Source organism: Mustela putorius, unplaced genomic scaffold (assembly GCF_011764305.1).
Source record: "Mustela putorius furo isolate JIRA1106 unplaced genomic scaffold, ASM1176430v1.1 tig00003853_pilon_pilon_pilon, whole genome shotgun sequence".
In the NCBI taxonomy this organism is placed as follows: Eukaryota; Metazoa; Chordata; class Mammalia; order Carnivora; family Mustelidae; genus Mustela; species Mustela putorius.
The window spans coordinates 51,475,522-51,500,589 of record NW_025422005.1 but is presented as its reverse complement, the minus strand read 5'-3'; the positions used below and the strand labels follow the sequence as shown (position 1 = coordinate 51,500,589).

At 37.4% G+C, this 25,068-nt stretch overlaps 2 protein-coding genes across 7 annotated transcripts in view; one reads left to right on the top strand and one right to left on the bottom strand.

Annotated features, from left to right (window-relative positions):
• LOC101691488 (integrin subunit beta 3 binding protein) overlaps positions 1-5,487 on the top strand; it is a 69,927-nt gene extending 64,440 nt beyond the window's left edge. For all 5 annotated transcript variants that reach the window (XM_045064662.1, XM_045064660.1, XM_045064659.1 and 2 more), the window contains one exon: positions 3,040-5,487. Coding sequence is in view for 1 of the 5 variants with exons in the window: in XM_045064659.1 (XP_044920594.1) it covers positions 3,040-3,047 (8 nt within the window). In the remaining 4 variants the exon portion in view is untranslated. The remainder of the gene's footprint in view (positions 1-3,039) is intronic.
• Positions 5,488-6,935: 1,448 nt separating this feature from the next.
• The window catches only part of ALG6 (ALG6 alpha-1,3-glucosyltransferase), a 66,366-nt gene continuing 48,233 nt past the window's right edge, over positions 6,936-25,068 (bottom strand). For both annotated transcript variants that reach the window (XM_004751672.3, XM_045064658.1), the window contains 5 exons: positions 23,931-24,015; positions 20,787-20,857; positions 11,249-11,317; positions 10,923-11,121; positions 6,936-7,171 (listed from right to left, as the gene is read on the bottom strand). In XM_004751672.3, the coding sequence (XP_004751729.1) occupies positions 6,974-7,171; positions 10,923-11,121; positions 11,249-11,317; positions 20,787-20,857; positions 23,931-24,015 (622 nt within the window). In that variant the 3' untranslated portion in view covers positions 6,936-6,973. The remainder of the gene's footprint in view (positions 7,172-10,922; positions 11,122-11,248; positions 11,318-20,786; positions 20,858-23,930; positions 24,016-25,068) is intronic.

Here is a 25,068-nt window from a genome sequence, read left to right as displayed (position 1 = left end):
TAAACCTTTGAGGCATTTCTCTGGGCTCATTTGACTGTGTTTTCTTATTTTGGGCACTTTCTTCATGATCGTACCCATTCCTTGACTTTAGTTCTTACCTTAGTGGAATTGATAGTTTCCAAATCGACTTTGACCTTCCTGAGCTATAAACCCACAATCTCAGCTGCCATATATTGTCCCCTAAGAAAATTGATTTCATCATTTCCTCCCCAAATTCTAACTCATTCTACTTTTGTAGGGATTACATTCATCCAGTGATAAGGCTTACAACCTCAAAATTCTCTCTCTTTTTTGTGCCCCCATGTGCAACTGCTGCCAGGTCAGCTCCCTTCTAAAAATGTTTACCTCTCCCTTCCATGCCCCCTGTACATGCCCCTTGTACTATACTGGCCTCTCATCCAGATTATCCTCCCCACTGTAACCTGCCTCTGCTTATTGGTCTCTTTTCCCTACAGCTTGTCCTGCTATTGAACAAATTATGCTTAAGAAGATATCACTCTACCATATTCACAGTAAAATCCAAATTTATATTTATCCTCCCCATTGTAACCTGCCTCTCTGCCTCTCTGCCCCTCGGTCCCTTATCCCTACAGCCTGGCCTGCTACTGAAAAAATTATGCTTAAGAAGATATCACTCTATCATATTCACAGTAAAATCCAAATTTATACTAACATTCAGAACTCTTCCTAATGTGACCACAGCTTACCTTGTCCTTGGTCCTTAATCTCTCCAGATTATGTACCATTCTCCAGACACACTCCTCAGAGAGAAACTTTCTCATTCCCTTATCTTTGTTCTTGTGTTTCCTCTGCTTAACATGTTTTCCCCCGTCACTGTAAAAAATTTACCCATCTTTCAGAATCTGCTTATGACTCACCTTGCATTAGACTTCTTCAGATCCATCTGTTCCATGTTCTCTCATTGTTCCTTTTTTGTGCATTTGTCATAGCTGTCTAACTGATTTTGTCCTGTGCTCAAAAAACCTTTGACAAGCACAGTACTCCTAATACCATTGTGCCCAACTTCCCCATCTACGTCAGTTCCTGTCCTCTCTCACACTTAAGTGATTATTCCTCCTGACCTTTATTGTTCAGGGGGGAGAAATACCCCAGATTCATTCCCAGAGCCTTTAACAAGCAAACTATTATAAAATAATGTTAGAATAAGAGAGAGTGTGAGTAAGAGAGGCGGCAACCTGTAGGCCACAGACAGGACAAAGACCAGCAAAGGACTGGAGGGCACATGGTAGGCTAATATTAACAGGGGATACTGCAGGAGATACTGGAGTAATATATCTAGAAACAACTGGATAAATAACTTGGTTAACAAAAGTGTGAGCCTTAGTATAAAGGTAGCACTTGCATTATGCCAACCTTTTAAACCTAGTGATCAAGCTGAAGATCCAAGATTTATATTCTATACATGAAATGATAATAAGGCAAGCTATGGTAAGCAATACAGGTTCAGACCCCTCTTCTTTCTAGGATTCTGGGCAATAGCAAGCACAAAAAAGGATGAATCCATTTAGAATCAAAGTGTCAACTTAATTAGTGGAGAAATTAACTTCCAACATGGGAGGCCCTCCGACAGAAGCTTAGGGTAACTAATATGGAGTGGGCCTCAGGCAGAAGTGAAGCCTTCTCTCTCCCACACTAAGTCTAAATCTTGAACCCTGTGAATCTCAATCTTGAACCCAAGGAGAGAGCTGGATCTTTGGGGGCACCTGGGTGGCTCAGTGGGTTAAGGCCTCTGCCTTCAGCTCGGGTCATGATCTCAGGGTCCTGGGATCAAGCCCCGCATCGGGCTCTGCTCAGCGGGGAGCCTGCTTCCTCCTCCCTCTCTCTCTACCTGCCTCTCTGTCTACTTGTGATCTCTGTCAAATAAATAAATAAAATCTTCAAAAAAAAAAAAAAAAAGAAAGAAAGAAAGCTGGATCTTTCAAATAAACTCCTTGTCCACATGACATTGATCATAGTATTTGTTTTTGGTGGATCCTGAATTTGGCGTTAGAATCTTTCTCAACACACTTCTAGCAGCCCTGATCAATTGATGAAACTCTTTTGCAATGCTCTGGAATTATAACAGAGGAGAGGATTTGGATTACATATCCAGCACCAGCTCTGTTATCTACTTAGCACTGTGGCCTTAACAAGGCACTCGGTTCCCCGAAACCTTAATTATAAAATGAGACTGATATTTACCTTGTGGGATTGTACAAAATGAACTTAACTAGCACCTCTCCCATAGTAACTAGTCTTACTCTCCTGTATAATATTGTCATTAGGTCTGATAACTGTGTATCAGTAACCCATAGGGATATTAAGTGAACACTAGAGTGCTTAAAATCTTCTACAGGAATTCAGAGCAAACTCAAATTGGCAAGCATTGGTGGTTGTCAAGTTGGCAACCTGCCTTCTTCTAGGGTGGACTCTCATGAATAGGGAAATATAGGAGCCTACCATGCATTACTTAATAGCTGCCAATGTAAGCATGGAAGGGGTATTTCAGGAGTGAAAGGTCCATGTACCCTATGGGAAATATGCCATCATTTGCCAATGGCTGAAGACTTCCTCTCACAGAGGTCCTAATCCAAACGGCAAGAACTTCTGCCACCACTAGGAGGCCCCAGAGGGACATACTCTGAATAGGAATGCCAGTAAATACGGTCTCTTTTTTTGGGGGGCAGCTGTTGGAGGAAACACCTGCTGAAAGGCCCTGAAGGCTTACAGACAAAAGGCATGTAGATTTTGGTGTTTTCAGCAAGTAGATCATGTAGGAGTTTTAGAAATATCTGAGAAGTACCTCACGATCCATCTTCACATAAAGAGTGTGGTGTCTGAGTAAGCCCTATTGACAATTATTTGTGAAGGTGAATCTTGTTAGAAGACCCCAAAATAAGCAAATGAGAGATTACCAGTATCTAAACGAGGTACAGATTACCTGGTAAATGGGTGTTTAAATCATTTAAGTAGTTTATGAGATGCATGTTAATGTGGAATCTAATTCTTGATTTAATAATCATCTTTTATATCCTACAGGCATTTAAAAGAAATGCACTTACTATGAACACCAACTTCTGCATCTGCCTGATCATATTTAAAGGAACAGAAGAAATGTTTGTAATTAATCTGCCCAGTAAATACCAGATCATAGCACTAGGCAGGTGCGGGTCTAGATAAAATTTCTTGCAGCTAATTTAAACTTTCTACACACACCAGTAGATAATCTCAATGTAAATAATACATTTCTTCTTGACCCTTTAATGTAAGCCAACATGTAGACGAGGATATTAACTTCTATTCTCTATCACATACCCTTCTGTAGACTTTTAGCATTTGTGGATAGGGGTTTTGGGTTTTTGTTTTGTTTTGTTTGTTTGTAGTTGATCGTGGATAGATTTTTAAAGCATTTATGAAAATAGCACTTTAATAAAACTGTGTTTTAAAACTCAGATTAAATTTAATGGCAAGTGGAATTAGGTATCATTTTTCCAATGATTTTCCAAGCCCCAAATGCCTATTAGATTCTTTTTAAACTTTTAAATTTTTTCTAGAAGTTTATTGCATAGCCACTATCTCAGGGGTGAGTTTTTATCCTCTAAGTTATTTCTACGCTTATACCAAAGAACTGTTTTCCAAGTTTTAAAACTTTCACACCTCCTTTTATAAAATTGTGGAATGTATTTTTCAGTACAAGTTGTTCTTAAACTGAACTGCAGACTCTACTGAATTTAAAGAAGAGATCTTTTTATGGGGGATGTAATCACCTCCAAATTATTTTGAAGCATTAATTTCAATTTCTGTTTTTCTGTGGTGTTATTTTGTATCATCCTCGTACTATCACAAAATAAAGGGGAAGTAGGAATCACAGGGTGTGTTACAAATTGATAACTTTTTTTTAAGACCTCTGTATTTTTTTTTGACCATTTCTACAGGGAAAAAAAATGCTACTCCCTTGGTACTTGCCATAAGTCTTGACAAAATTTGTACATTATTGTATCATGTAAATAAAAATACTATATGAAGATCTGAAACAAAATTTAAGTTTGAAAATAACTGATTTTCCATTTAGAGAAATTTCAGGTTTACCTCTTACCTCTTAAAATGAGTTTTTAAAAACTATTAAATGACATGGATAGTAAATAGTAACCCAAGTAACTACTAAACCTAATTCCCTTCAGTAATGATTTTATTGGTACTATTTAAATAAGATTTTAAAGATAATCAGTCTGCTAAATATTAAGAGCACTTTGTGAAACAGTCCTAACAGGACCACCTATTACCTAAGTATACCAAAAAGGATAATTCCTTTGTGTTCTAGCATTGCAAACTAACCTTAGGATATAAGCCAAAGCATATAAAGAAACTTATATTAGTCAGGAAATAAAGGGTTAAGAAGTAGATTGGTTGCATATGTAATCCAAGTTATGTAGGTATGTGCTTAATGCTATTAAGTCAGTTACTGTATGTTTGACCTCGATACACTAAGCTTTTGCCTTTCAGAACAGCTGGGTCTGCTAAGAATCATTTCCCAGTTCTCTTCATTGTAGATCAGATGACTCTCGCTTTATCACCCTTGGAGGCCACATGAAGGACAAAGCAGAAAGATCCACAGACAAAACTAATGTTTATATGGGGGGGAGGAGGGTGTGTCATGGAGGAAGGCGGGGGATACACTTGGCCCTGATCTTCCAATGAACATAACAGAAGAGAGACCAATTGAGACTTGAAACCTCTGTGTTACTCCAACCATTATTTAGTTACATCCTATCCATCTTTTACTCCTTCTGTTGAACAGAGAGGCTCCTTTGGCTGCCTTGACTTTTGTAAATGTTTCATTCACTTAGTTGTGGTTTATCATTTGGACAGAATGCTACATCTAGGATTTTTCTCCCCTCCTTAACGCCTCAAGGGAAAATGGCTTCTGTATGCTTCATATTTGATACATGAACATACACCCTGTTCTCTTCATTTTAAGAAGCAAGCCTAAGTTTATTGGTAACAGAGAATACTATTTTTCAGACACAGTCCTTCCCTTTAAAATAAACTTGAACATAACTTAGAAGGGTTCATTTCCTAACAGGTATATTGGTGAAGTAACTGAAAAATCTTCAGCATGTTCGCATTACTTAAATATATCAAAACATCCCAATAACCCTGAGTAGAGCTGAGAAAAGTACTTTGGAATTGCCTATTTCTGTGATCATAATTCATCAATGGACATTTTTGGTATTCTGGAACCTAATCCTTCGAAGTTCAAAGTGGACTCTTCTTAAATTGGTTTCTAATGGATATAAGAGATACTTGACTTATAATTGCTGCACATCTCCATAAAAGCTACAAAGTTACTTGATATGATTAAATTATGTAAACTATTATCTAAATTATCTAAAATGTGTATTTAGAGGATTTACCTATAAGATACCTTGAATATGGGTATATTCTATTTTATTAATACTTATACAATATACTTTTATTTTCAAATAATGTTTCTCTGCTCCAGTTATTTAGAAGTTAGAACTTTCTCATCACTGATTTAAATCAACATCTTTTGTTAAACCCATGTATGCTATTACAAAAATAAAAACTAAAAAAATAGGAGTACACCAGCCAGCCAAGATGCTGACATTTGGGCACAGTGATTATAGATGGTGACCATGGACAGCGATGTTCCTGCTGATTCGGCAGTGATTCAAGGCTGCTTTTCTGTGCTGACCTGCCCTTTGAGTCCTTATGCACATTTGCTTTGAGAAAGAAATACTTCCTGATTTTTGCTTTGTCTAAACCTACTTCCTTTATCAGACATAGAAGCATATACCTTCTTTCAGCCTGTCCGTGTCTAGAACCAGATTTTCTTTGTGTCTATGTGTTCAGTGTTTTAAAATACATCACCACTTAGTCAAGATACTTTAATGAATGGCTTACGAAAGAAATATATTCATTAAAAACATAGGTTGATGTGAAAATAATTGTTTTATTCTTACCACAGAAACTGAAGAAAACACATCTTTTTTCCCCTGCCCTCCCAAAAGAATAATCTTTACATAAAAAACTATAACATAGATAGGATATATTATTTTTACCAATTGAATATGATAGCAGAGATGAGCTTCTCCTAATATAGAATGATATGTTATTAACAGAGCCAAGTTAACATGAAACATGATATGAATCAATGCTTATGGAAGTGGTAATCTTAAACCACTCAAAAAAGATCAAAAGGATGAAATCCTGTATAAAACTATTTAACTTGAACAGAATGATCCTGGAAGTTTAGAACTAGTGATCATGAGTAATTTAAAAAAAAAAATCACTCAAACCACTTAAATTCAGTAAAATTCACCGATTAATTACATTCAAGTAGATCAGCATTTTTGAAATAAGAATATGGTCTAATTTCTCTGCCTTGTTATAAAGAAATCAAATTTACACATGTAATAAGGCATGTTCAAACATTAAGCCTATAAATTGCCTTCTCACAGTAATTAAAAAGATCACCACAAATTTAATCCCTGAGATATAATTTGTAAAGAATGAAATACACATTACTTGCATTCTAAAATGTAAGGAAAACTAAATTTATATACCAAAAGTAGTGATTTCCTTTAAAAAGAAGGGCTGGATTCTTCCAGTAAGCTCACTGGATTTGCAGATCTCTTTTTAAGACAACAAACTGTAGTGGTACATTCCCTGAGTAAACACTGGGATTAAGGGCCTTTTCCCACTTGGATAACTAAACATTAATAAAACTACAATATGTCTTGACCACTCCACAGTTAGAAAATAAAAGTCTCCACTGGGCTTGGGTCCCCATATACATTTACTTTGTATATAGACAACAATGACTTGTCGCCATTTTTTCCCTATAACTTTTGTGATTCTCAAAATGATAATTTCATTTATATGTAGCAAAAAAGTTCAAAAAAAACTTTCAGCACTGTTAATATTTTCATGTTTATTTGTGGAAATAAAGCTAGTTGGTTTTCTTCGGATTTCTTCCATTTTTGGAATCCCACATGATTATGATGTTAAAATATACCAAGAAGAACAGGAAGTTCAAGCAGGATAAAAAACAAACCAATACAGAAAATAAGTCCGGTAATTTCTGAGGAGGTTCCAGTGTGACAGTTATCAGTGTCAGAAGTACCATAGTGAAGACTGAGGTAAGAAACTGTAAGGAGGGAAAAAAACATTATTGAGTAATATAAAAGAATTTAAATGCACTGGTAACATTTACTTATAGCTGTAAGTGAGCAGAACTGAAGGTGAGGGGTGGGGGGTCCAATCTCTTCTACTGGTGGATCTCAACCTAGGCCACATGTTAGAACCATTTGGGGGGTAGGTATAAAAACCTCAATGCCAGACCACACTTCAGAACAATTAAATCAGAGTTTCTGGCGTAGGTCTTAGGATTTAAAAGCTTACCAAGTGATTCCCATGTATAGCCAAAGCCTCAGGATACCTTTCATACTTAATACCACCCACATACTAATGAAAGTTACCTGGAATAGACAATATTGCTAGTCAGGGTTAAATTCAGGGTATGCTCCAGGACCTTGAGTCCCTATAAGGATATAAAGTTCTAAGCTAATCTAAGAACCTGTCTATAAAAAAGCTGTCCATGGCAAATAGAAAGTTATATTTCATATTCATGGAACACTTTCGATGGTCTAATGCTGCAGTAAGTCAGGGTGGAGCATATGAAAGAAAATGTAATCTTGCCTCAAAGAGTTTTCAGTTTAATTAGGGGAATGGAGGAACTAATTAAATAAAATCACAAGGTGATATTTTATTAAATGACAAAATGAGTAGTAAAGATACTTCATTGATTGTAATTGTGTAGCAGTCAGTTTTCTTTAGACTAGTGCACTGTACAACAGAACTTTCTACAATGATGGGAAAGTTCTATGCCTGTGTACATCAAGAGAATAACTGCTAACCACACATGGTGGTCACTGAGCAGGCAAAATATGCTTATTGTGGCTGAGCTGAATTTTTTATTTTATTTAATTTTACTAAGTCTAAATTTTTAATGTGTCTAGTGGCTACTGTATTGGACAGGTTTTTTTTTTTAAAGATTATTTATTATCTGAGCGAGAGAGTGTACATACAAAGAAGGGAGAAGGGGAGAGGAAAAGAGGAAAGAACCACAAGCAGACTCCCTGCTGAGCACAGAGCCCCAAGCAGGGCTCGATCCCAGGACCCTGAGATCATTACCTGAGCCGAAATCAAGAATCATACCTAATCAACAGAGGCACCCAGGCACTCCTACCATATTGGACCGTTTAGCTCTAGACTGTGAGCTCCTTTAAGACAAGGACCAGACAGATCTTATTCATTTTATCTTGGCATAGCACATAAGTACACAGAAGCTGCTTAAGTAAGTGGAGAAAGCAAACAGTCAGGAATCATAGTGACTTTCAAGAAGGAGGCGGGACATAAATGGAACCCTAAAAACTGTTTTAATGTCTATATTATAACAGGATTTAAAGATCCGAATAGAGTAATGTAGTACTTATTCCAGATAGAAGCCTGGGAAGGATAATAACCAAAAAGGCTCACAAATAGGTATAAACGGTATAAATATCCTCCAAAGGGAAAATCCCTGTCAACCTTAGTGAAAAGTGAAAACTTCTGAAGTGAAACCATCAAATTTAAAGTTTCAAACTCAAGGGACATTTTCATGGCTCAGTCAATTAAGCATCCAACTCTTGGTTTTGGCTTAGGTCATGATCTCAGGGTTGTGAGATAGAGTCTCGCATCAGGCTTTCCACTCAGCTCAGTTTGCTTGAGATTCTTTACCCCTCATTCTCCCCCCCCCCCGCCCTGCTCCTCCCCCTCTCCACCTTAAAGAAAATCTTTAAAAAAAAAAGTTTCAAACAAGAAATATGGGACTGGTTGAAATGTCATGACACCATGATCCTGAATCAGCATTGAGGGGCATGTTGAAATTCCTCCTGCTTTATTACTTTTTATTTTATTTTAAATATTTTATTTATTCATTTGAGAGAGGGAGAGCACGAGCAGGGTGAGGGGCAGAAAGAGAAGCAGACTCCCTGTTTATCAGGGAGCCCAATGTGGGGCTTGACCCCAGGATCATAACCTGAGCCGAAGGCAGACACTTAACCAACTGAGGGACCCAGGCACCGTAAAGTTCCTCCTGCTTTAAACAAACTCCAGCTATTACCCCATTTGTCTACTTCTGTTTACAGCAAAGTTTCCCAGAGGAGTTTATTTAACTTACTGTATCCAATTCCCTTCCCATTCTTTACTGAATCCACATGAATTAAGATTTTTACCTCAGCTGCTCCAATCAAACTGCCCTGGCCAAAGATCCATAATGATCTCCACTGTACTAAATCCAGTGGTTATTTCTTATTGCCTTATTTGATTTCTCAACAGCTTCTGAAGGTGCATATGCCTCTAATCTCCTTGAAACACTTCCTTCACTTGAATTCCATAACACCAGACTCTTCTGGGTTCTTCCCATCTCAACAGTTAATCCTTCTCAGACAACTTTGCTGGTTACTTCTCATGTCCCCTACCTCTGAGCACTGTAATATCCCAAGGCTCAGTACTTAGTCGTCTAATATATTCACACCTTTGGTGAGCTCATCTGTGACATGACTAATTATTATCTCAATGCCAAAGACTCAACTTACTGTCTCCAGCCTGGACCTCTCTCCCCTAAACTCCAGACTCAAATGGATATGTAATAAGCACCTAAAACTACAAGTGCAAGCTACCCTTAATAAGATTAACAGCTGACCTCTTAGAAAACACTGAGGCCACAAGGCAGTGGGATGGATGACATTCAAATTGCTGAAAGAAAAAGATAAGAATTCCTTTTCAAGCAAAATTGCTTTTCTAGTCACCCCTTCAGGGTGCCTGGGTGGCTCAGTTGGCTTAGCAACTCAGGTCATGATCCCAGAGTTTTGGGACGGAGTCCCATATCAGACTCCCTGCTCAGCAGGGATCCTGCTTCTCCCTCTGACGCTCTACAGAGCCACCCAGGTGTCCCGACTACATTTTCTATGATTCCATGTTACAGTCTGAATTATGTCCCCACAAAATTCATGTTATAGCCCTACCCCCCAATGTGAATGCATTTGGAGACAGAAACTTTAGGAAGGTTAAATTAATATTAAATTGAGGTTGTAAGGGTGGAGTCCTAATTTGATAGGACTAGTGTTCTTATAAGGATTAGAGGCACCACAGAATGCTCTACACGCCCACACAAAGAAGAGGCCATATGAGGCAAAGTTGCCTATAACCCAGAATTAGAGGCCTCAACCAGAAACTGTGATAAGGCACCTTGCTTTTGGATTTCTAGCCTCCAGAACTATATGAAAATACATTTCTGTTATTAAGCCCCCCAGTCTGTGGTATTTTGCTATGGCAAAGCAAACTAATACATAACATTTATATGAAATGTCCAGATTGGTAAATACATAGGTATAGAAAGTATATTACTGGCTGTCCAATGCTAGAGTTTAGGGTAGAATGGGAAATGGGTGCTAATGGAAAGAGGGTTCCTTTTTGGGGTGATGGAAATAATCTAAAATTAGATTGTGATCATGGTTGTACAACTCTATGTACATACTTAAAATCACCAAATTGCACACTTTAAATGGGTGGATTTTATGGCTGAATTTATGTGTATTAGATCTCAAAAAAGCTATAAGAGAAAGATATTACTTTTTTTTTTTTTTTTTTAAATAGTGGCATGCTAAGTGCCATTCCTTAAAAACTAAACAACTCATGGCCAGCTATTGATTTCAGCTCAGGTCATGATCTCAAGGTTGTGAGACTGAGCCCCATGTTGGACTCCTCACTGGGCATGACGCCTGCCTAAGATTCTCTCTCTCCCTCTGCCCACAGCACTCTCTCTAAACAAACAAAAAAGAAACTGAACAACTTACCAAATATTGTATAATTCTGGGAAGAAATGTAAAACATGGAAGGTATTTCCTAACAGAAATGGAAAAGGATTTCAATTGCAGTTCTTCTTCAGAAGTCTTTTCAAATATTGAAAAAGAAGTTGCACAAGCTATAAAAAATGCCATCGTTGTCACAACTGAGGGGATTAGGAGTTCATCCTTCAACAGAAGAGGTAGCATACTGTAAGGGATAACAGAAAAAAATATCAAAAGAGAATTGCTAATTCAAAACATAATCACTTTGTAAAAAATTTTTAAATAGTTTATGATAACTATACTGAAAATATATAAATATGGGTTTGACTCACCTAAATGTTGACACAAGTAAAAACCAAGTAGACATAAAAGGAATTTCACTTAAAACTAAGCAGACAGGTCTAAAATGATAAAGAAAAAATATTTTAATCTTAGGAAACAGAATTTCAATTCTTGTGAAAAATATAAACACATTATATCTATCTGATCTTTGGGGTAGCTAAACAAACAAATAAAAAACAGCCAGTAAGGTCTCCATATAGATCACTGGTTCATTTTTTTGGTATCAGTCCAAACTCAGTGAGTCTAAACACAAACAAGGTATCAACTCCTCCCAATAACTGAAAAACTGCTTATTCCAATATTCCATTAATGGAACTTTTTTTTCCTTGTCATACAAACAGCAGCTTATAGAAAGGATCAGATAAACAAACTCGAACATTCAGAGAAAGAGAGCTCTTTCATGTTGCGTCCTACTTGAGAAATAAATTAATTCCCAGTACAGTGGTTTCAAAGTTCTTTGTTTATGACCCTCCATGTTACATATTACTAATCTAAGTTAGATCCTCTGCCATAGAAGTGAGAACAATGGAGAAAGAAGAATTTTAAGAGGAAACAAGTTGATTATGGTAGAAGATAAGAGGAAAAAACAAGTAGGAAGCAGTCAAACGAAAAGAGCAGTAATATAGGAAGAAGAGGCATAATACCAATGAATGGAACTACAGGATTTATGACAGAGCTTAGGGTCATAGGTCCCAATTCTGTGACCTTACGTGCACCACTGTCTCATTACCTTCTGGATTCTACTGTGGCAATGCTCAAGAAGAAGGGGACCTGAGTCCTAATCCCATTTCTGCCACTTACTGGATGACCTTGAACAAATGATTAATTTAACCATCTTTCTTTGGTGTAAATGGAAATAGGAGTAATACCTTATATTGTTACATAATTGAAAGAACCCTTTTACAAGTATTATCTAACTTTTTAATAAAATAACTTTTTACTAATGATGGCAGTTGTTGAATACTTGTTGCTATTGTTGTTATCATTTTTATTTTGGGTCTCCTTATTTTACTTTTTAAAGATGTATTTATTTATCTGACAGAGACACAGTAAGAGAATGAACACAAGCAGGGGGAATGGGAGAGGGAGAAGCAGGTCTCCTGCCAAGCAGGGAGACTGATGCAGGGCTCGATCCCAGGACCCTGGATTCACGACCCACGCCGAAGGCAGATGCATGATGACTGAACCAGCCAAGTACCCCTTCGGTCTCCTTATTTTAAAAGGTTTGAGCATTCTCATCCTTTCTTAGAAGGATGACTTCTCCCCATATCAACCAGCATATGAAATGTAAGTCCTGAGATTACAAACTGATTGAAAACTACCACACTAAAAGAAAATACTAGAGGACTTTCAATTTCATTACTTGATGCCTTTTCAATAAGAGTGTATTCGTTTAAAACATGCACATAGTAGCTGCTCAATAAATATTTTCTCTTTCTGGGTCTTAACTCTTTCCCATTTATTCATTCAGTATTCATTTTTTTAAAAGATTTTATTTATTTATTTGAGAGAGAGAGTGTGTCTGAGAAAACATGAGATGGGAGAAGGTCAGAAGGAGAAGCAGACTCCCCACAGAGCCAGGAGCCTGATTCGGGACTCAATCCCGGGACTCCAGAATCACGACCTGAGCCGGAACACATCCTGAGCTGAAGGCAGTCACCCCACCAACTGAGCCATCCAGGTGCCCCCATTCAACACTCATTTATCAGATACAAGTATTTATTGAAAACTTATGTACAACTGCTCTGAAAGGAATAAAAAGAGGAATATAACTCAGCCCTTGACCTCAAGGTACTTAGTATTTATATTTAAGCAGCAAAATCCCCTGCATCCTAACCTCTGAATCTTTTCCTTCACCACGTTGTTGAAAACAAACCCTTGCTCCCTTCGCCTGAGGAAAACGCTGCCTCTCAGCCCTCTCAACCTCACCTGTTTTGTTGTAGTTTCCAAAGCCTTCCAACAACTTGACCCAGAGCGAGATAACGTTTTTGGTCTCTATCACTTCTTCCACATCAGTTCTCCCCCTCTGCACTCTAAGAATCTCCATGTCCTCAGGCTTTATCCCTATTAGTCCTCAACTTTGTCATCAACCAACCACAAGAGTCACTTCCCTCATTACTCGGTCATTTCAACTCCTTACTCTCTACAAACCTATTTATCCTCATTCCTGGCAATTTTTACATAGATGATTTTCCAATACCCTGACATCTCATTTGCTGGAACTCCTCTCTTCAAGTGATCTCATCTTTATTATCCTCACTAGACAAAACCACAAACCTGGAAAGACCTAACTCTCCTCCTGTACTTATTCCAAAAATACTGAGCAACTGCTCTTGAGGAAAACATTTGCCTACACGAACTGTTTCACTTTAAAGAATTATTTATTTTGAGAGACAGAGCAGAGAGGACAGGCAGAGAGAGAAAATCTCAAGCAGATTCCCTGCTCAATGCGGAGGAGCCCGAGACAAGGCTCATTTCACAACCCTGAGATCAAGACCTGAGCCAAAACAGAGTCAGATGCTTAACCGACTGAGCCATCTAGGTATCCGTTTTCACTTTAGACACGAGATCATGATATTCAAGTGTCTAACAGCTACTATATATTTCTCTAGTCTGTTCACATGTGTCTCTTAAGAAAAATAATCCCCACCTTCCCATAATCTCATAATCCCAACAGCTCCAACCTGCTCTTGCCTAAATACCTTGCCTTCCACTTCATTAAGAAAATTGAAATAAAAGAACTTTTACAGATCCCACCATCACATCACATCTCTTCTCAGCATTAGTACCAATATACTCTGTTGCCTCTTTTTATTAAATGAACTATGCCTGCATCTGTCCAAAGCCAGTCCTTCCATTTATGCTCTGGGTCAGATCCCATCTCCCTTTCCAAGGGGTATCGCTTCAGCAACCCTTAACTCCCTCCTATATCATCAGTGTTCCCTCTCTACAGACCATTCCCACACCATCATTTCTCCTAACACCTTAAGTAACAAGCCCCACTTGACTCTAATTTCTCTACCAATTATTGCTTTTTGCTCCCCTTCTCAGCAAAACTTACCTAAAGAACTGTTTACCTGTCTCACATCATATATAAAAATTAACTCAAAAGGAATCAAAGACTTAAATATAAGAGCTAAATCCATAAACTTCTTAGAAATAACACAAGAGTAAGTCTTTATTACCTGGGATTTGGCAATGGTTTGTTGGACAGGACATCAAAAGCCCAAGCAACAAAAAGAAATAATAGATAAATTGAACTTCATCAAAATTAAAAACTTGACAGTTTTTAAACCTCAAAAAATGCTCAACATTATTAGGGAACTGCAAATCAGAACCACAATGAAATACCCCATAGAATGGGGCGGGGGTAGGGGGAAGGAAAATAACAAATGCTAGCAAGGATGCAGAAAAACTGGAAACATATATTACATTACTGGTGGGAATGCAAAATGGTATAACTGCTGTGGAAAAGTTTGATGGTTCCTCAATCAGTTCAATACAGAATTACTATTGAGCACCCTCCAATAGTACTCTGTTTCTAATCCCACTCCTGGATATAGACTCAGGAGTACTGAAAACAGGGGTGCCTGGGTGGCTCAGCCAGTTGGGTGTCTGTCTTTGGCTCAGGTCATGATCCCAGGATCCTGGGATCTAGCCCCACTTCGGCCTCCTTGCTTAGCAGAGAGCCTGCTTCTCTCTCTCCCTCTGCCTGCTGCTCTGCCTGCTTGTGCTCTGTCAAATAAATAAATAAAATCTTTAAATTAAAAACAAAAAAGAGGTACCAAAAACAAATACTCAAACAAAAACTTATGCAGGGATGTTCATACTGGCACTATTCACAATAACCAAAAGGTAGAAACCCAAATGTCCATCAAATGATGCATGGATGAAGAAAATGTATAGCCATACAATGCAATATTTTTCAGGCATAAAAATGAAGCATTGGGGCGCCTGGGTGGCTCAGCGGGTTAAGCCTCTGCCTTTGGCTCAGGTCATGATCTCAGGATCATGGGATCAAGCCCCACATCGGCTTTCTGCTCAGGGGGAGCCGCTTCCCCCCGCCCCCGCCTACCTCTCTGCCTACTTGTGATCTCTGTCAAATAATTTTTTTTTTAATGAAGTACTGATACTTGCTACAACATAGATGAACTTTGAAAATATTATCTTACATGAAAGAGGTCAGACATAAAAAGCCAAATTTTATATGATTTCAATTATATGAAGTACCCCAAATAGGCAAATCCATAGAGACAGAAAGTAATTTAATGGTTACAAGAATTGACAGATGGGAAGAGAATGGGGATTGACTGCTTAAAGGGTACAAGGTTTCCTTCTTGGGTGATAAAAATATTCTGGAAGTAGATAGTGGTGATAGTTGCACAGCACTGTGACCACTGGTGTATTTTGCCACAAATAAATTAAAAAAAAAATCTACAGCTATCTTCAATTTCTCTCTCATTATTTCTTAAACCCACCTTAATCAGGCTTTCCCCTGCATCACTCCATCAACATTAGCCTTGTCAAAGTCACCAATGACTTCCATTTTGCTGAGGCAAATAGTCTGTTCTCAGCCCTCATCTTGAGTGATCATCTCGTGTTTTTTCCCCTCAGCTTTACTGATATAATTGACATATAACATTGTGTAAGTTTAGGATGTACACCACAATAATTTGATATAAGCATATATTACAAAATGATTATTGCAATGTTAGTTAACACATCCATCAATTCAGTTACACATTAGATCTCCAGAACTTACTCATCTTAAAACATTCATTTTGACCACCTTCGCCCATTTTTCCTTCCTTCTCCCCTGCCCTGGCAACCACCAATAGTACTCTGTTTCTATGAATTTCTACTCTGTTTCTATGGATTAGTTTCTGAGTTTTAATGACTTAGATTCCTTATTTATGTGAGATCACACAATATTCATCTTTCTGTCTGACTTATTTCACTTAGCATAATTCCCTCAAGGTTCATCTATGTTGTTGTAAATGGCAGGATTTCCTTCTTCCTTATGACCGAGTAATAGTTCAAAGTGTGTGCGAGAGTGTGTGCCACGAGTGCGTATATAGTATACATTTTTTTATCCATTCATTTGCTGATGGATATTTAGGTGGTTTCCATGTCTTCGCTACTGCAAATAATGCTACAGTGAACATGGGGATGCAGACACCTCTTCAGGGTCATGATTTCATTTCCTTCAAATATATACCCACCTGTGGGATGGCTGATCACATGGTAGTTCTATTGTAATTTGGGGGAGAACTTCTACAGTGTTTTCCATTGTGGCTATACCAACTTATATTCCCAATAAGAGTGTACAAGGGTTCTCATTTCTCCACATCCTTACCAGTACTTGCTATCACTTGTCTTTTTGATAAGAGCCATTCTGACCGGTATAAAGTGTTACCTCATTGTGCTTCCGATTTGCATTTTCCTGATGATTAGTGATGTTGAGCACCCTTTCAAGTACATGCTGTATAGCTTCTTTGGGAAAATGTCTATTTAAGGTCCTTTGCCCATTTTCAAATTGTTTTTTACTATTGAATTGTATGAATTCCTTATCTATTTTGGAGATTAACTCCTTATTAGGTATATGGTTTGCAAATATTTTCTCCCATTCCATAAGTTGCCTTTTCTTTTTTTTTTAAGATTTATTTATTTATTTATTTGACAGACAGAGATTACAAGTAGGCAGAGAGGCAGGCAGAGAGAGAAAAGAGGAAGCAGGCTCCCCACTTAGCAGAGAGCCCAATGTGGGGCTCGATCCCAGGACCCTGGGATCCTGACCTGAGCGGAAGGCAGAGGCTTTAACTCACTAAGCCACCCAGGTGCCCCCATAAGTTGCCTTTTTCATCTTGTTAATCATTTCTTTTGGTATATTGAAGTTTTTTAGGATGTCAGCCCACTTACTTATTTTTCCTTTTCTTCCTTGTGGTTTTGGTATCATATCTAAAAAATCATTGCTAAGACCAATGGTAAGGAGCTTTGTTCCTATGTTTTCTTCTAGAAGTTTTATGGTTTCAGGTCTTACATTTACATCTTTAATCCATTTCAAGTTAATTTTGTGAATGGGGTAAGATAGGTGACTCATATCCTTAAAATACCTTCTTCACTCAGGGCACCAACTCTTGTGGTTTTTCATCCTACCTTTTAGCCATTCCTATTTGCCTCTTCTCCTAAGACCTCTTAACACGGTGCAGTCCAGGACTCAGTCTCTGGTACTCTTCTCGGTATATACTCACTCCCTTGGTGATTTCACCCAGTCTTATGACTTTGTCCTCTTTACTGACAAACTACTAAATTTGTATCCCCAGCTCAACCCCCCTCTAGAACTGCACTCATATGTCCAACCCAGACATACATCTAAATGCTGACTCAACATCTCTGCTTGGACGTCCAAAGACCAGTCCAACACTGAACTTGCAACCCTCTCATGAGGTCCACATCTAGCTTAACCCTGTTCCACTGTCAATCTTCCCCATTTCAGTCAATTGCTATTCTATCTTTGCAGTTGCAAGCCAAAAACCATGGACACATATTTGATTTTTCTTTTTCTATCACATGCTACATACAGATCACTAGGAAGCCTTCTGGTTCCTTTTATACACCCACAATGACCACTTCCTGCTTCTTCTACTATTATTGTCTTGGTTGCAGTCACCACCATCTCTCAACTGAATTACAGTAACAGCCTTCTAAATGGTCTCCATGTTTTCTTGCTCCATACAATCTATTCTTCTATTCTTAACATACAGCCAGGATGATCCTTTGATTTTTTTTTTAACAATTTTATTGAGGTAAAATTAATATACAAAGAGGAGCATGTGGGTGGCTCAGTTGTTAAGCATCTGCCTTCCGCTCAGGTCACGATACCAGGCTCCTGGGATTGAGCCCCATATCAGGCTCCCTCCCTGTTCAACGGGAAGCCTGTTCTCCCTCTCCACTCCCCCTGCTTGTATTCCCTCTCTCACTGTCTATCAAATAAATATTTTTTAAAAATTAATATACAAAGAATTGCACATACTAATGTATATAGTTTGATAAGCAGAGTGATCTTTTTAAAACATCAAGGGGACCTGGGTGGCTCAGTTGGTTAGGCATTTGCCATCAGCTCAGGTCATGAACCCAGGATCCTGGGATCAAGCGGGCTTCTCCCTCTCCCTCTGCCTGCTGCTCCCCATCCTTGTGCACACTCTCTATCTGTCAAATAAATAATTTTTTTTAATCTTAAAAAAAAAAAAAATCAAGTCAGATCATGAATCCCCGACACCCCTCCCAAGCCAAATTTCCTAATGTGACCTATAAGGTCCTATAAAACTTACACCTCTGTTACCTCTTTAACTTAATGTTTTATTAACCTGCACTTTGACTACTCCACTCTGGCCACACTGGTCATTCTGTTGTTCACTAAACATCCAGGCTTATTCCCATCTTAGGGCTTCACACAGGCTGTTCCATCTAGAATGTTATATCCTAAATACCCCAGCTAATTTCCCCAGCATCTTCAGTCCGCCCCAGTATCTCCTCACAAGGCCTAACTTGACATCTGTATTAAAATTACAATCTGTACTTGCTTCTGTACCCTCACCTCCAACACTCCCAACTTCCCTTATCCTGCTTTATTTCTTCCTCAGGGCCTTTATTACCTTCTAAAACACTATTTAATTTCTTTTTATTTTTAATTTAATTTCTTTTTATTTTTATTTAATTATTAGTGACTATCTTTAAGAATGAAAGCTAAGAATGTAGGGATTTTTAGCTGCTTTGTTCATGGATATATACCAAGGGCACAGAACAGTACCTGGCAAACATAGGCACTCGATGAATATTTATTGAATGAAATATCTATTTACTGATAGATTAGCTAGGGACGACCAAGAAAAACTTTTAATGCTCACTTTAAAATATTTTATCAAAATTATATTAAGCCATGCGCTATTATATATAATCTAAGTATAGCTGTAGAGTAGGAACTCCCAGAAATTCAGGGCCCAAGAGCTAATTTGAATGGTCAGGTTACAGATCACTGAATGGACTGCCTTAGTATGGGGTAGAAAATCTGGGGGAAAATACACGTGTTTGAAAGCAAACCTTTCCATAGTTTCATCCCCTTGTACTAGGAATGTGTGGATGGCCAGCCAAGCCTCACATAATAGTGAAAGAAACTAACTCAGGTTTAGACTTTGGGGGATGAAACTAAGCTATCCTCCTGGTCTGCAACAATGTGAGACTATTTAGTTCCAAGCAAAGAAGCTTTCCACATAGGCAGCCCAGCTTACTATAAAGCTCTGCTTTGAGTTTTTAGTTCAAAGTTCCACCTAATAAACGCAATTTATTGCAGAATAAATTTGTCATTGGTTATTCTTTACAGGGAACTTCCATAGGAACCTAGCAAACACAGGATAAGGGGTGGGATTGATCTAGGGCAGGATTCAAGTACTCCAATGTTTCCTGGACAAATACTATTTTAATACTGGGATAATATACCCCCACTGTCACCTAATTTCTATGATAACCAGGAAGAATTTTAATGCTCTTAAAGCAAAGTAGTCTGACTGGGGATTGCCAATAGGGTCTAAATAAAGGTTTTAGTTTTTGTTTTAATATTTTATTATTTGACAGAGATCGTAAGTAGACAGAGAGGCAGGTAGGCATAGAGAGGAAGCAGGCTTCCTGCTGAGCAGAGAGCCCAATGTGGGGCTCGATCCCAGGACCTTGAGATCATGACCTGAGCTAAAGGCAGAGGCTTAACCAACTGAGCCACCCAGGTGCCCCTTCATTTTTTTTCAGGTTCCTTGCTCAGCAGGGAGCCTGCTTCTCCCTCTGCCTCTGCCTACCACTCTGTCTGCTTGTGCTCACTCTCGCTCCTCTCTCTCTCTGACAAATAAATAAAATCTTAAAAAAAAAAAAAAGATTTTATTTATTTATTTGACAGATAGAGATCACAAGTAGGCAGAGAGGCAGGCAGAGAGAGAGAGGAGGAAGCAGGCTCCCCACAGAGCAGAGCCATTGGGCTCAATCCCAGGACCCTGGGATCATGACCTGAGCCAAAGGCAGAGGCTTTAACCCACTGAGCCACCCAGGCGCCCCCTAAGCAAAGGTTTTGATAAAAGAAATAGCAAGGGGTCAACATATGAAAGTCCCAAAAGAGGTGAATGAAGACAACAAAGCTAAATAGATATGGAGATATGGAAATGAAGGAAATGAAAAAGGCAAAGATGACAAACAGGCTCCAACCTGAGGAAAATCTCTAGCATATAAAAAACATATAGGAAGAAACAGAAATAATTATGCCAGTAATAATTCTATGAAACTTTTTCAGTTTAAAATATATTTTAAAAGAAGTAAAACTGTAAGAAATCATTATGGAAAAATATAATTTTATGAATAATTTTATGCAACTACATAGTAACATTTGTGTGGTTTTGTTTTGTACTTAGGTGATTATATGTAGCTAATAAATTTATGTATATATAATATACACATAGTAATAAATAAATAAAACACATTTTTACTTACAATGATACCAAGAGAATGGACTTTTCATGTACTTGGAAAGAAAATAAAAAGAATGACAGTGCACAGCTAACCTTTAAGAAAAAGGGGGGAGAATGAGATATAAAAACTTATAAACTATAATAGTTTAATTATGAAGCTAAATAAAAATCATCTGAAGTAAAATTTTAAAGCTTAATGTAGTTTCTATCTAGAAGGAAAATATCTATACAACATTAATGCATAATATTTTATTCAAATACAGAAAAACATTGCTTGAAAAAATAATGATTATAAAGCTATACTTAACCATCTAAAACAATTTCATTCAGACTCAATTATTAATAAACAAAACTACTAAATACTTCAGACACACAATCAGACCTTCATTCCCCCCTTGGAATCTTTGACAATTAAAAGGGACTGAAGGACAAGAAGTTCAAAAACACCTCACGAAACAAATGTGGGTATTAAGAAGGGCACATATTGCATGGAGCACTGGGTATGGTGCATGAATAATGAATTATGGAACACTGAAAAAAAAATAAATTTAAAAAATAATAGTTAAAAAATAAAAACAAATCTATTTTAGTATATTTTTTAAATGTACAATTCAATAAAATATATTAAATGTTTTCTGAAGTCATCATTTGCTATTTGGGGTTTAAAATTAAAATTACTTAGGTCTATTATCAGAAGTTTATGATCTGCATACTGAACATCTATCTACACACATGCAATCCAGAGCAAATCCTATCTACACCACTTTCTAATTACAATATCCACCCACTTCTCTCCATTCCCCCCTGCTAATAGTGGGAAAGGAGTGGTCTAAGCCACACTCATCTTTCTCCTGGACTACTGCAATAACCTCCTAATTGGTAACACTCTTGCTTCCTTACAGTCCATTATGTACTCAGCCACCATATCAGATCATGTAAATTTCCCTGTTTAAAATCCTCAGATAGCTTCCCATTAACACTGAGAATAAAATCCAAACTCCTGTCTGGGTCCTGCCTTCCTCTTCCAGTCTATTTCTTACTATCTCCCTCACGCACTTCACACCAGCCACTTCATACCTGTCCCTTTTTGTGCTGAACATGCCAAACATGTTCCTGCTTTAAGAAAAAACTTCATTTTATCAAGTCAGAGCACAGACCTTCTTAGTGAATGGTTCCTTCTGGCTAGTCATTCAGCTCAAGGCCTAAATGTCACTTCCGTAGACAGGCCTTCCCCTGTTCAAGCTAAAGTACTGCCCCACCAGCACTCCTTTCATATAACACTATTTTCTTCATAGCTCCATCACTTCCAGATATTTTCTCATGAACAAATCTATTCTGTTTACTGTCCTTCTCCTAGCATTGGCAGGAAAGGCCCCAATTAAGAGAAAAGGGATATGAGCTGTCATTCACTTACACACCAGTACTTGGAAAAGGACCTGGCACATTAGCAGGCACTCAACATATGCTACTTGAATAGATTAAATATGATCACTCTGCTGCTATACATGTATTAGTATTATACCATCAATTACCTCAATTATAGGCTTATATTGAGAAATAATTCAATCTTTATTGAAAGGAAAACATTTAGAAATAATTATAATATATATATAATATAATGGGAAATGTTTTCAAAGTTCTCAGGAACATTCAGTAAGAATTCAAAACATCAACATTAATAAGAAAAATCATTAATATAAATCATTTTTAGTTTTTTAAAGATAATGGCTTATATACTAAAACAGCAAACAGAATAAAATTAGGAGATTAAGAGAAAAAAAAGTTTTTTCTGGCTTATAATCCTAAAAGTAATTACCTCTAACACTGCTACAGTTACTCAAACTCTGAAATTCCACTCGATTATCTTTGAAATAATACCTTTATTTAGCATGCTATTTCCTAGAAAAATAACATAATCATATGTAAGCTTGTAAATATTTCAAGTTAGGGCTATTAACAACATCAGAGCATTATTATTATTCCTTCTATTCTAAAAGTCCTATAGAAGAGTAACAGATGATGTAGAATGCTCAGAGTTCATTCTCAGAATGAAACAAGAAATTGTCAATAAAAAGGTAATAAAAAAGAAAAGAGGAACATGAAACTATTGTTTTGCACTGTGGTACCCATATGCACTTCTGAAGTATTTTACTGTTTTGCTCTGTTCTGGCTTGTTTCTGAAATGCAATATAAATAAGTGCCCATCTCAAAATTGAAATCCTAATTTCTAAAATGTCCCCTTATTAAGCCCATTAAGAGTTTTAATAAACTAAATTTTCTTGAGTATCATTTTAGAGACCAAGGCATAAAGGAACCAAATTTCAAATACCACAGAAATACAACCAGGAAGGAATTTGTGAGCCTACTCAGAGAAACCCAAAGGTGTAGGAAATATAACCAATTCATCTTCAAACTAACACAAGTCATCTTTCTTAAACAGAGATCTGTCCCCTATCCTCAAAAAGCTTTTTTGGCTCTTCTGGCACACAAATCAAACTCCCAACTTTTTTAAGCTAGCATTCAAGGTCTTACCCAATTAGAGCCTTTTCAACTCTTATCTCCCACTATATCCTTTCCTAACCTCAAAACACACACACACACACACACACACACACACACACACACGTCACACAATTTTCACTGTATGCTATTCCCAGCATTCCCTATCCTTTCCTCCACTGTATCCAAGCTCTTCCTCCTGCCTTGAATTCTCTAATGCTACATAACCTCCTATTCCAAATCTTGCCCAGCTTTCAAAATTTGGCTCCAATTCCACTTACTCTAAGAAGCTGTCTAAAATCTGCCCCAAAGTAATATTTCCCTTTTCTACACTATCACAGCATTTAATGTGTAACTAAAAGAACTTACTACCTTCTACTTAATAGCATAATTATTTAAACATGTCTATTTCCACTCTTTTCTTCTCTGTATTCCCTAATACAAAGCAGAAATTAAAGAGTTGTTGAATTAAACCGAAAGATTCTGATTATTCAGCCTAATATAAAACACAGCACCAACATATGTCACTCAATAAATGTTCACCAAATAAATGAATACCTTATTTCCCAGTCCAGTAAACCCCATTCAGAGGAAGAAAATAATTACCTGCATTTTTAAAAGATCAGATGCAGCAAGAATTAAGTATTTAAAGTAATGAGAAACTTACCAGAGTAAATCTGAATCCTCTGGGAGAGGGCTTAAGTGTTAATTTTATACATGCAGGAAGCAGGCTCAAAAATGTAAAACAAAAGCTAAAAAAAAGAATAAAAATAAGACATTTGTTTTCTTTATAGAGCTATGTAATTAAAGCAAGGAAATATCGTTTAATATAAGGATCACGTTACTTGTTTATTTCAAATTAAAGGTTTTCTTATTTATTAAATGTGAACTTAACACCAAATATTTAAATAAAATCCATTCATTGAAATATTTACACACTTTTATACGTAATTATATAATACAGAAAAACTATTATAATGGTTACATTACTTATAGAAAAGATATACAAAGATAGCAAACACTCAAAATAAGAAAACACTATCAGGCATAAAAAGACAATATTATTTGTAACACAAACATTCATAAAATTTACTCACAAAAGAACCTCTCACAAAAGTTAACTATTTGATTTTCAGCCCATGGTAAATCAGAGAGAACAAGTTAGAAAGGAAGTGGGTAGCTGCCAGAGCTTCTCCTAGTGATGGCCTATGGGCAGGGAGGAAAAGGAACTCAATGAGCAGAGCCATGGGGAGCCATTTGGTACCAAACAGCTTTTGCAAGCCCTAAGGACAAATTATAACACAATAACTGATTTTCCAACTGTTGGTGGCTTTGTGGTGTGTCAACTTGGCTCAGCTGAACTACGGTTCCCTGAATATGCTTCTAGATAGAGTGGGCTACAAGAGATATTCTCAGAACTGGAGGACAGAGGGAGGCAGCACCATTATGCAGCATGCACACACAGATACCTTCTCCCAGTTATTCAAACACTAATCTTGGAGCTGCTGAGGCGATTTTGGGCAGATGTAATGAAAGTTTCTCTTCAGTTGATTTTAACTTAATCAAAAGGGGGATTCTTGGATGGCCTGACTTAATCAATTCGAAGGCTTTTAAAAGAGAGCTTAGGTCTGCCCTAAATTGAGATTCCAAACAGCAACTGGGTTTGAATTGCTCTTCCTCCCCCTTAGATACTCTTTCCTAAATGCCTGCCTTGTGGACTTCCAGTTTGTTCAGTCAGATCCCCTGACGGTATATGCCAATTCCTTGTAATAAATTCACACGCACACACACACCCTCCTACTCAT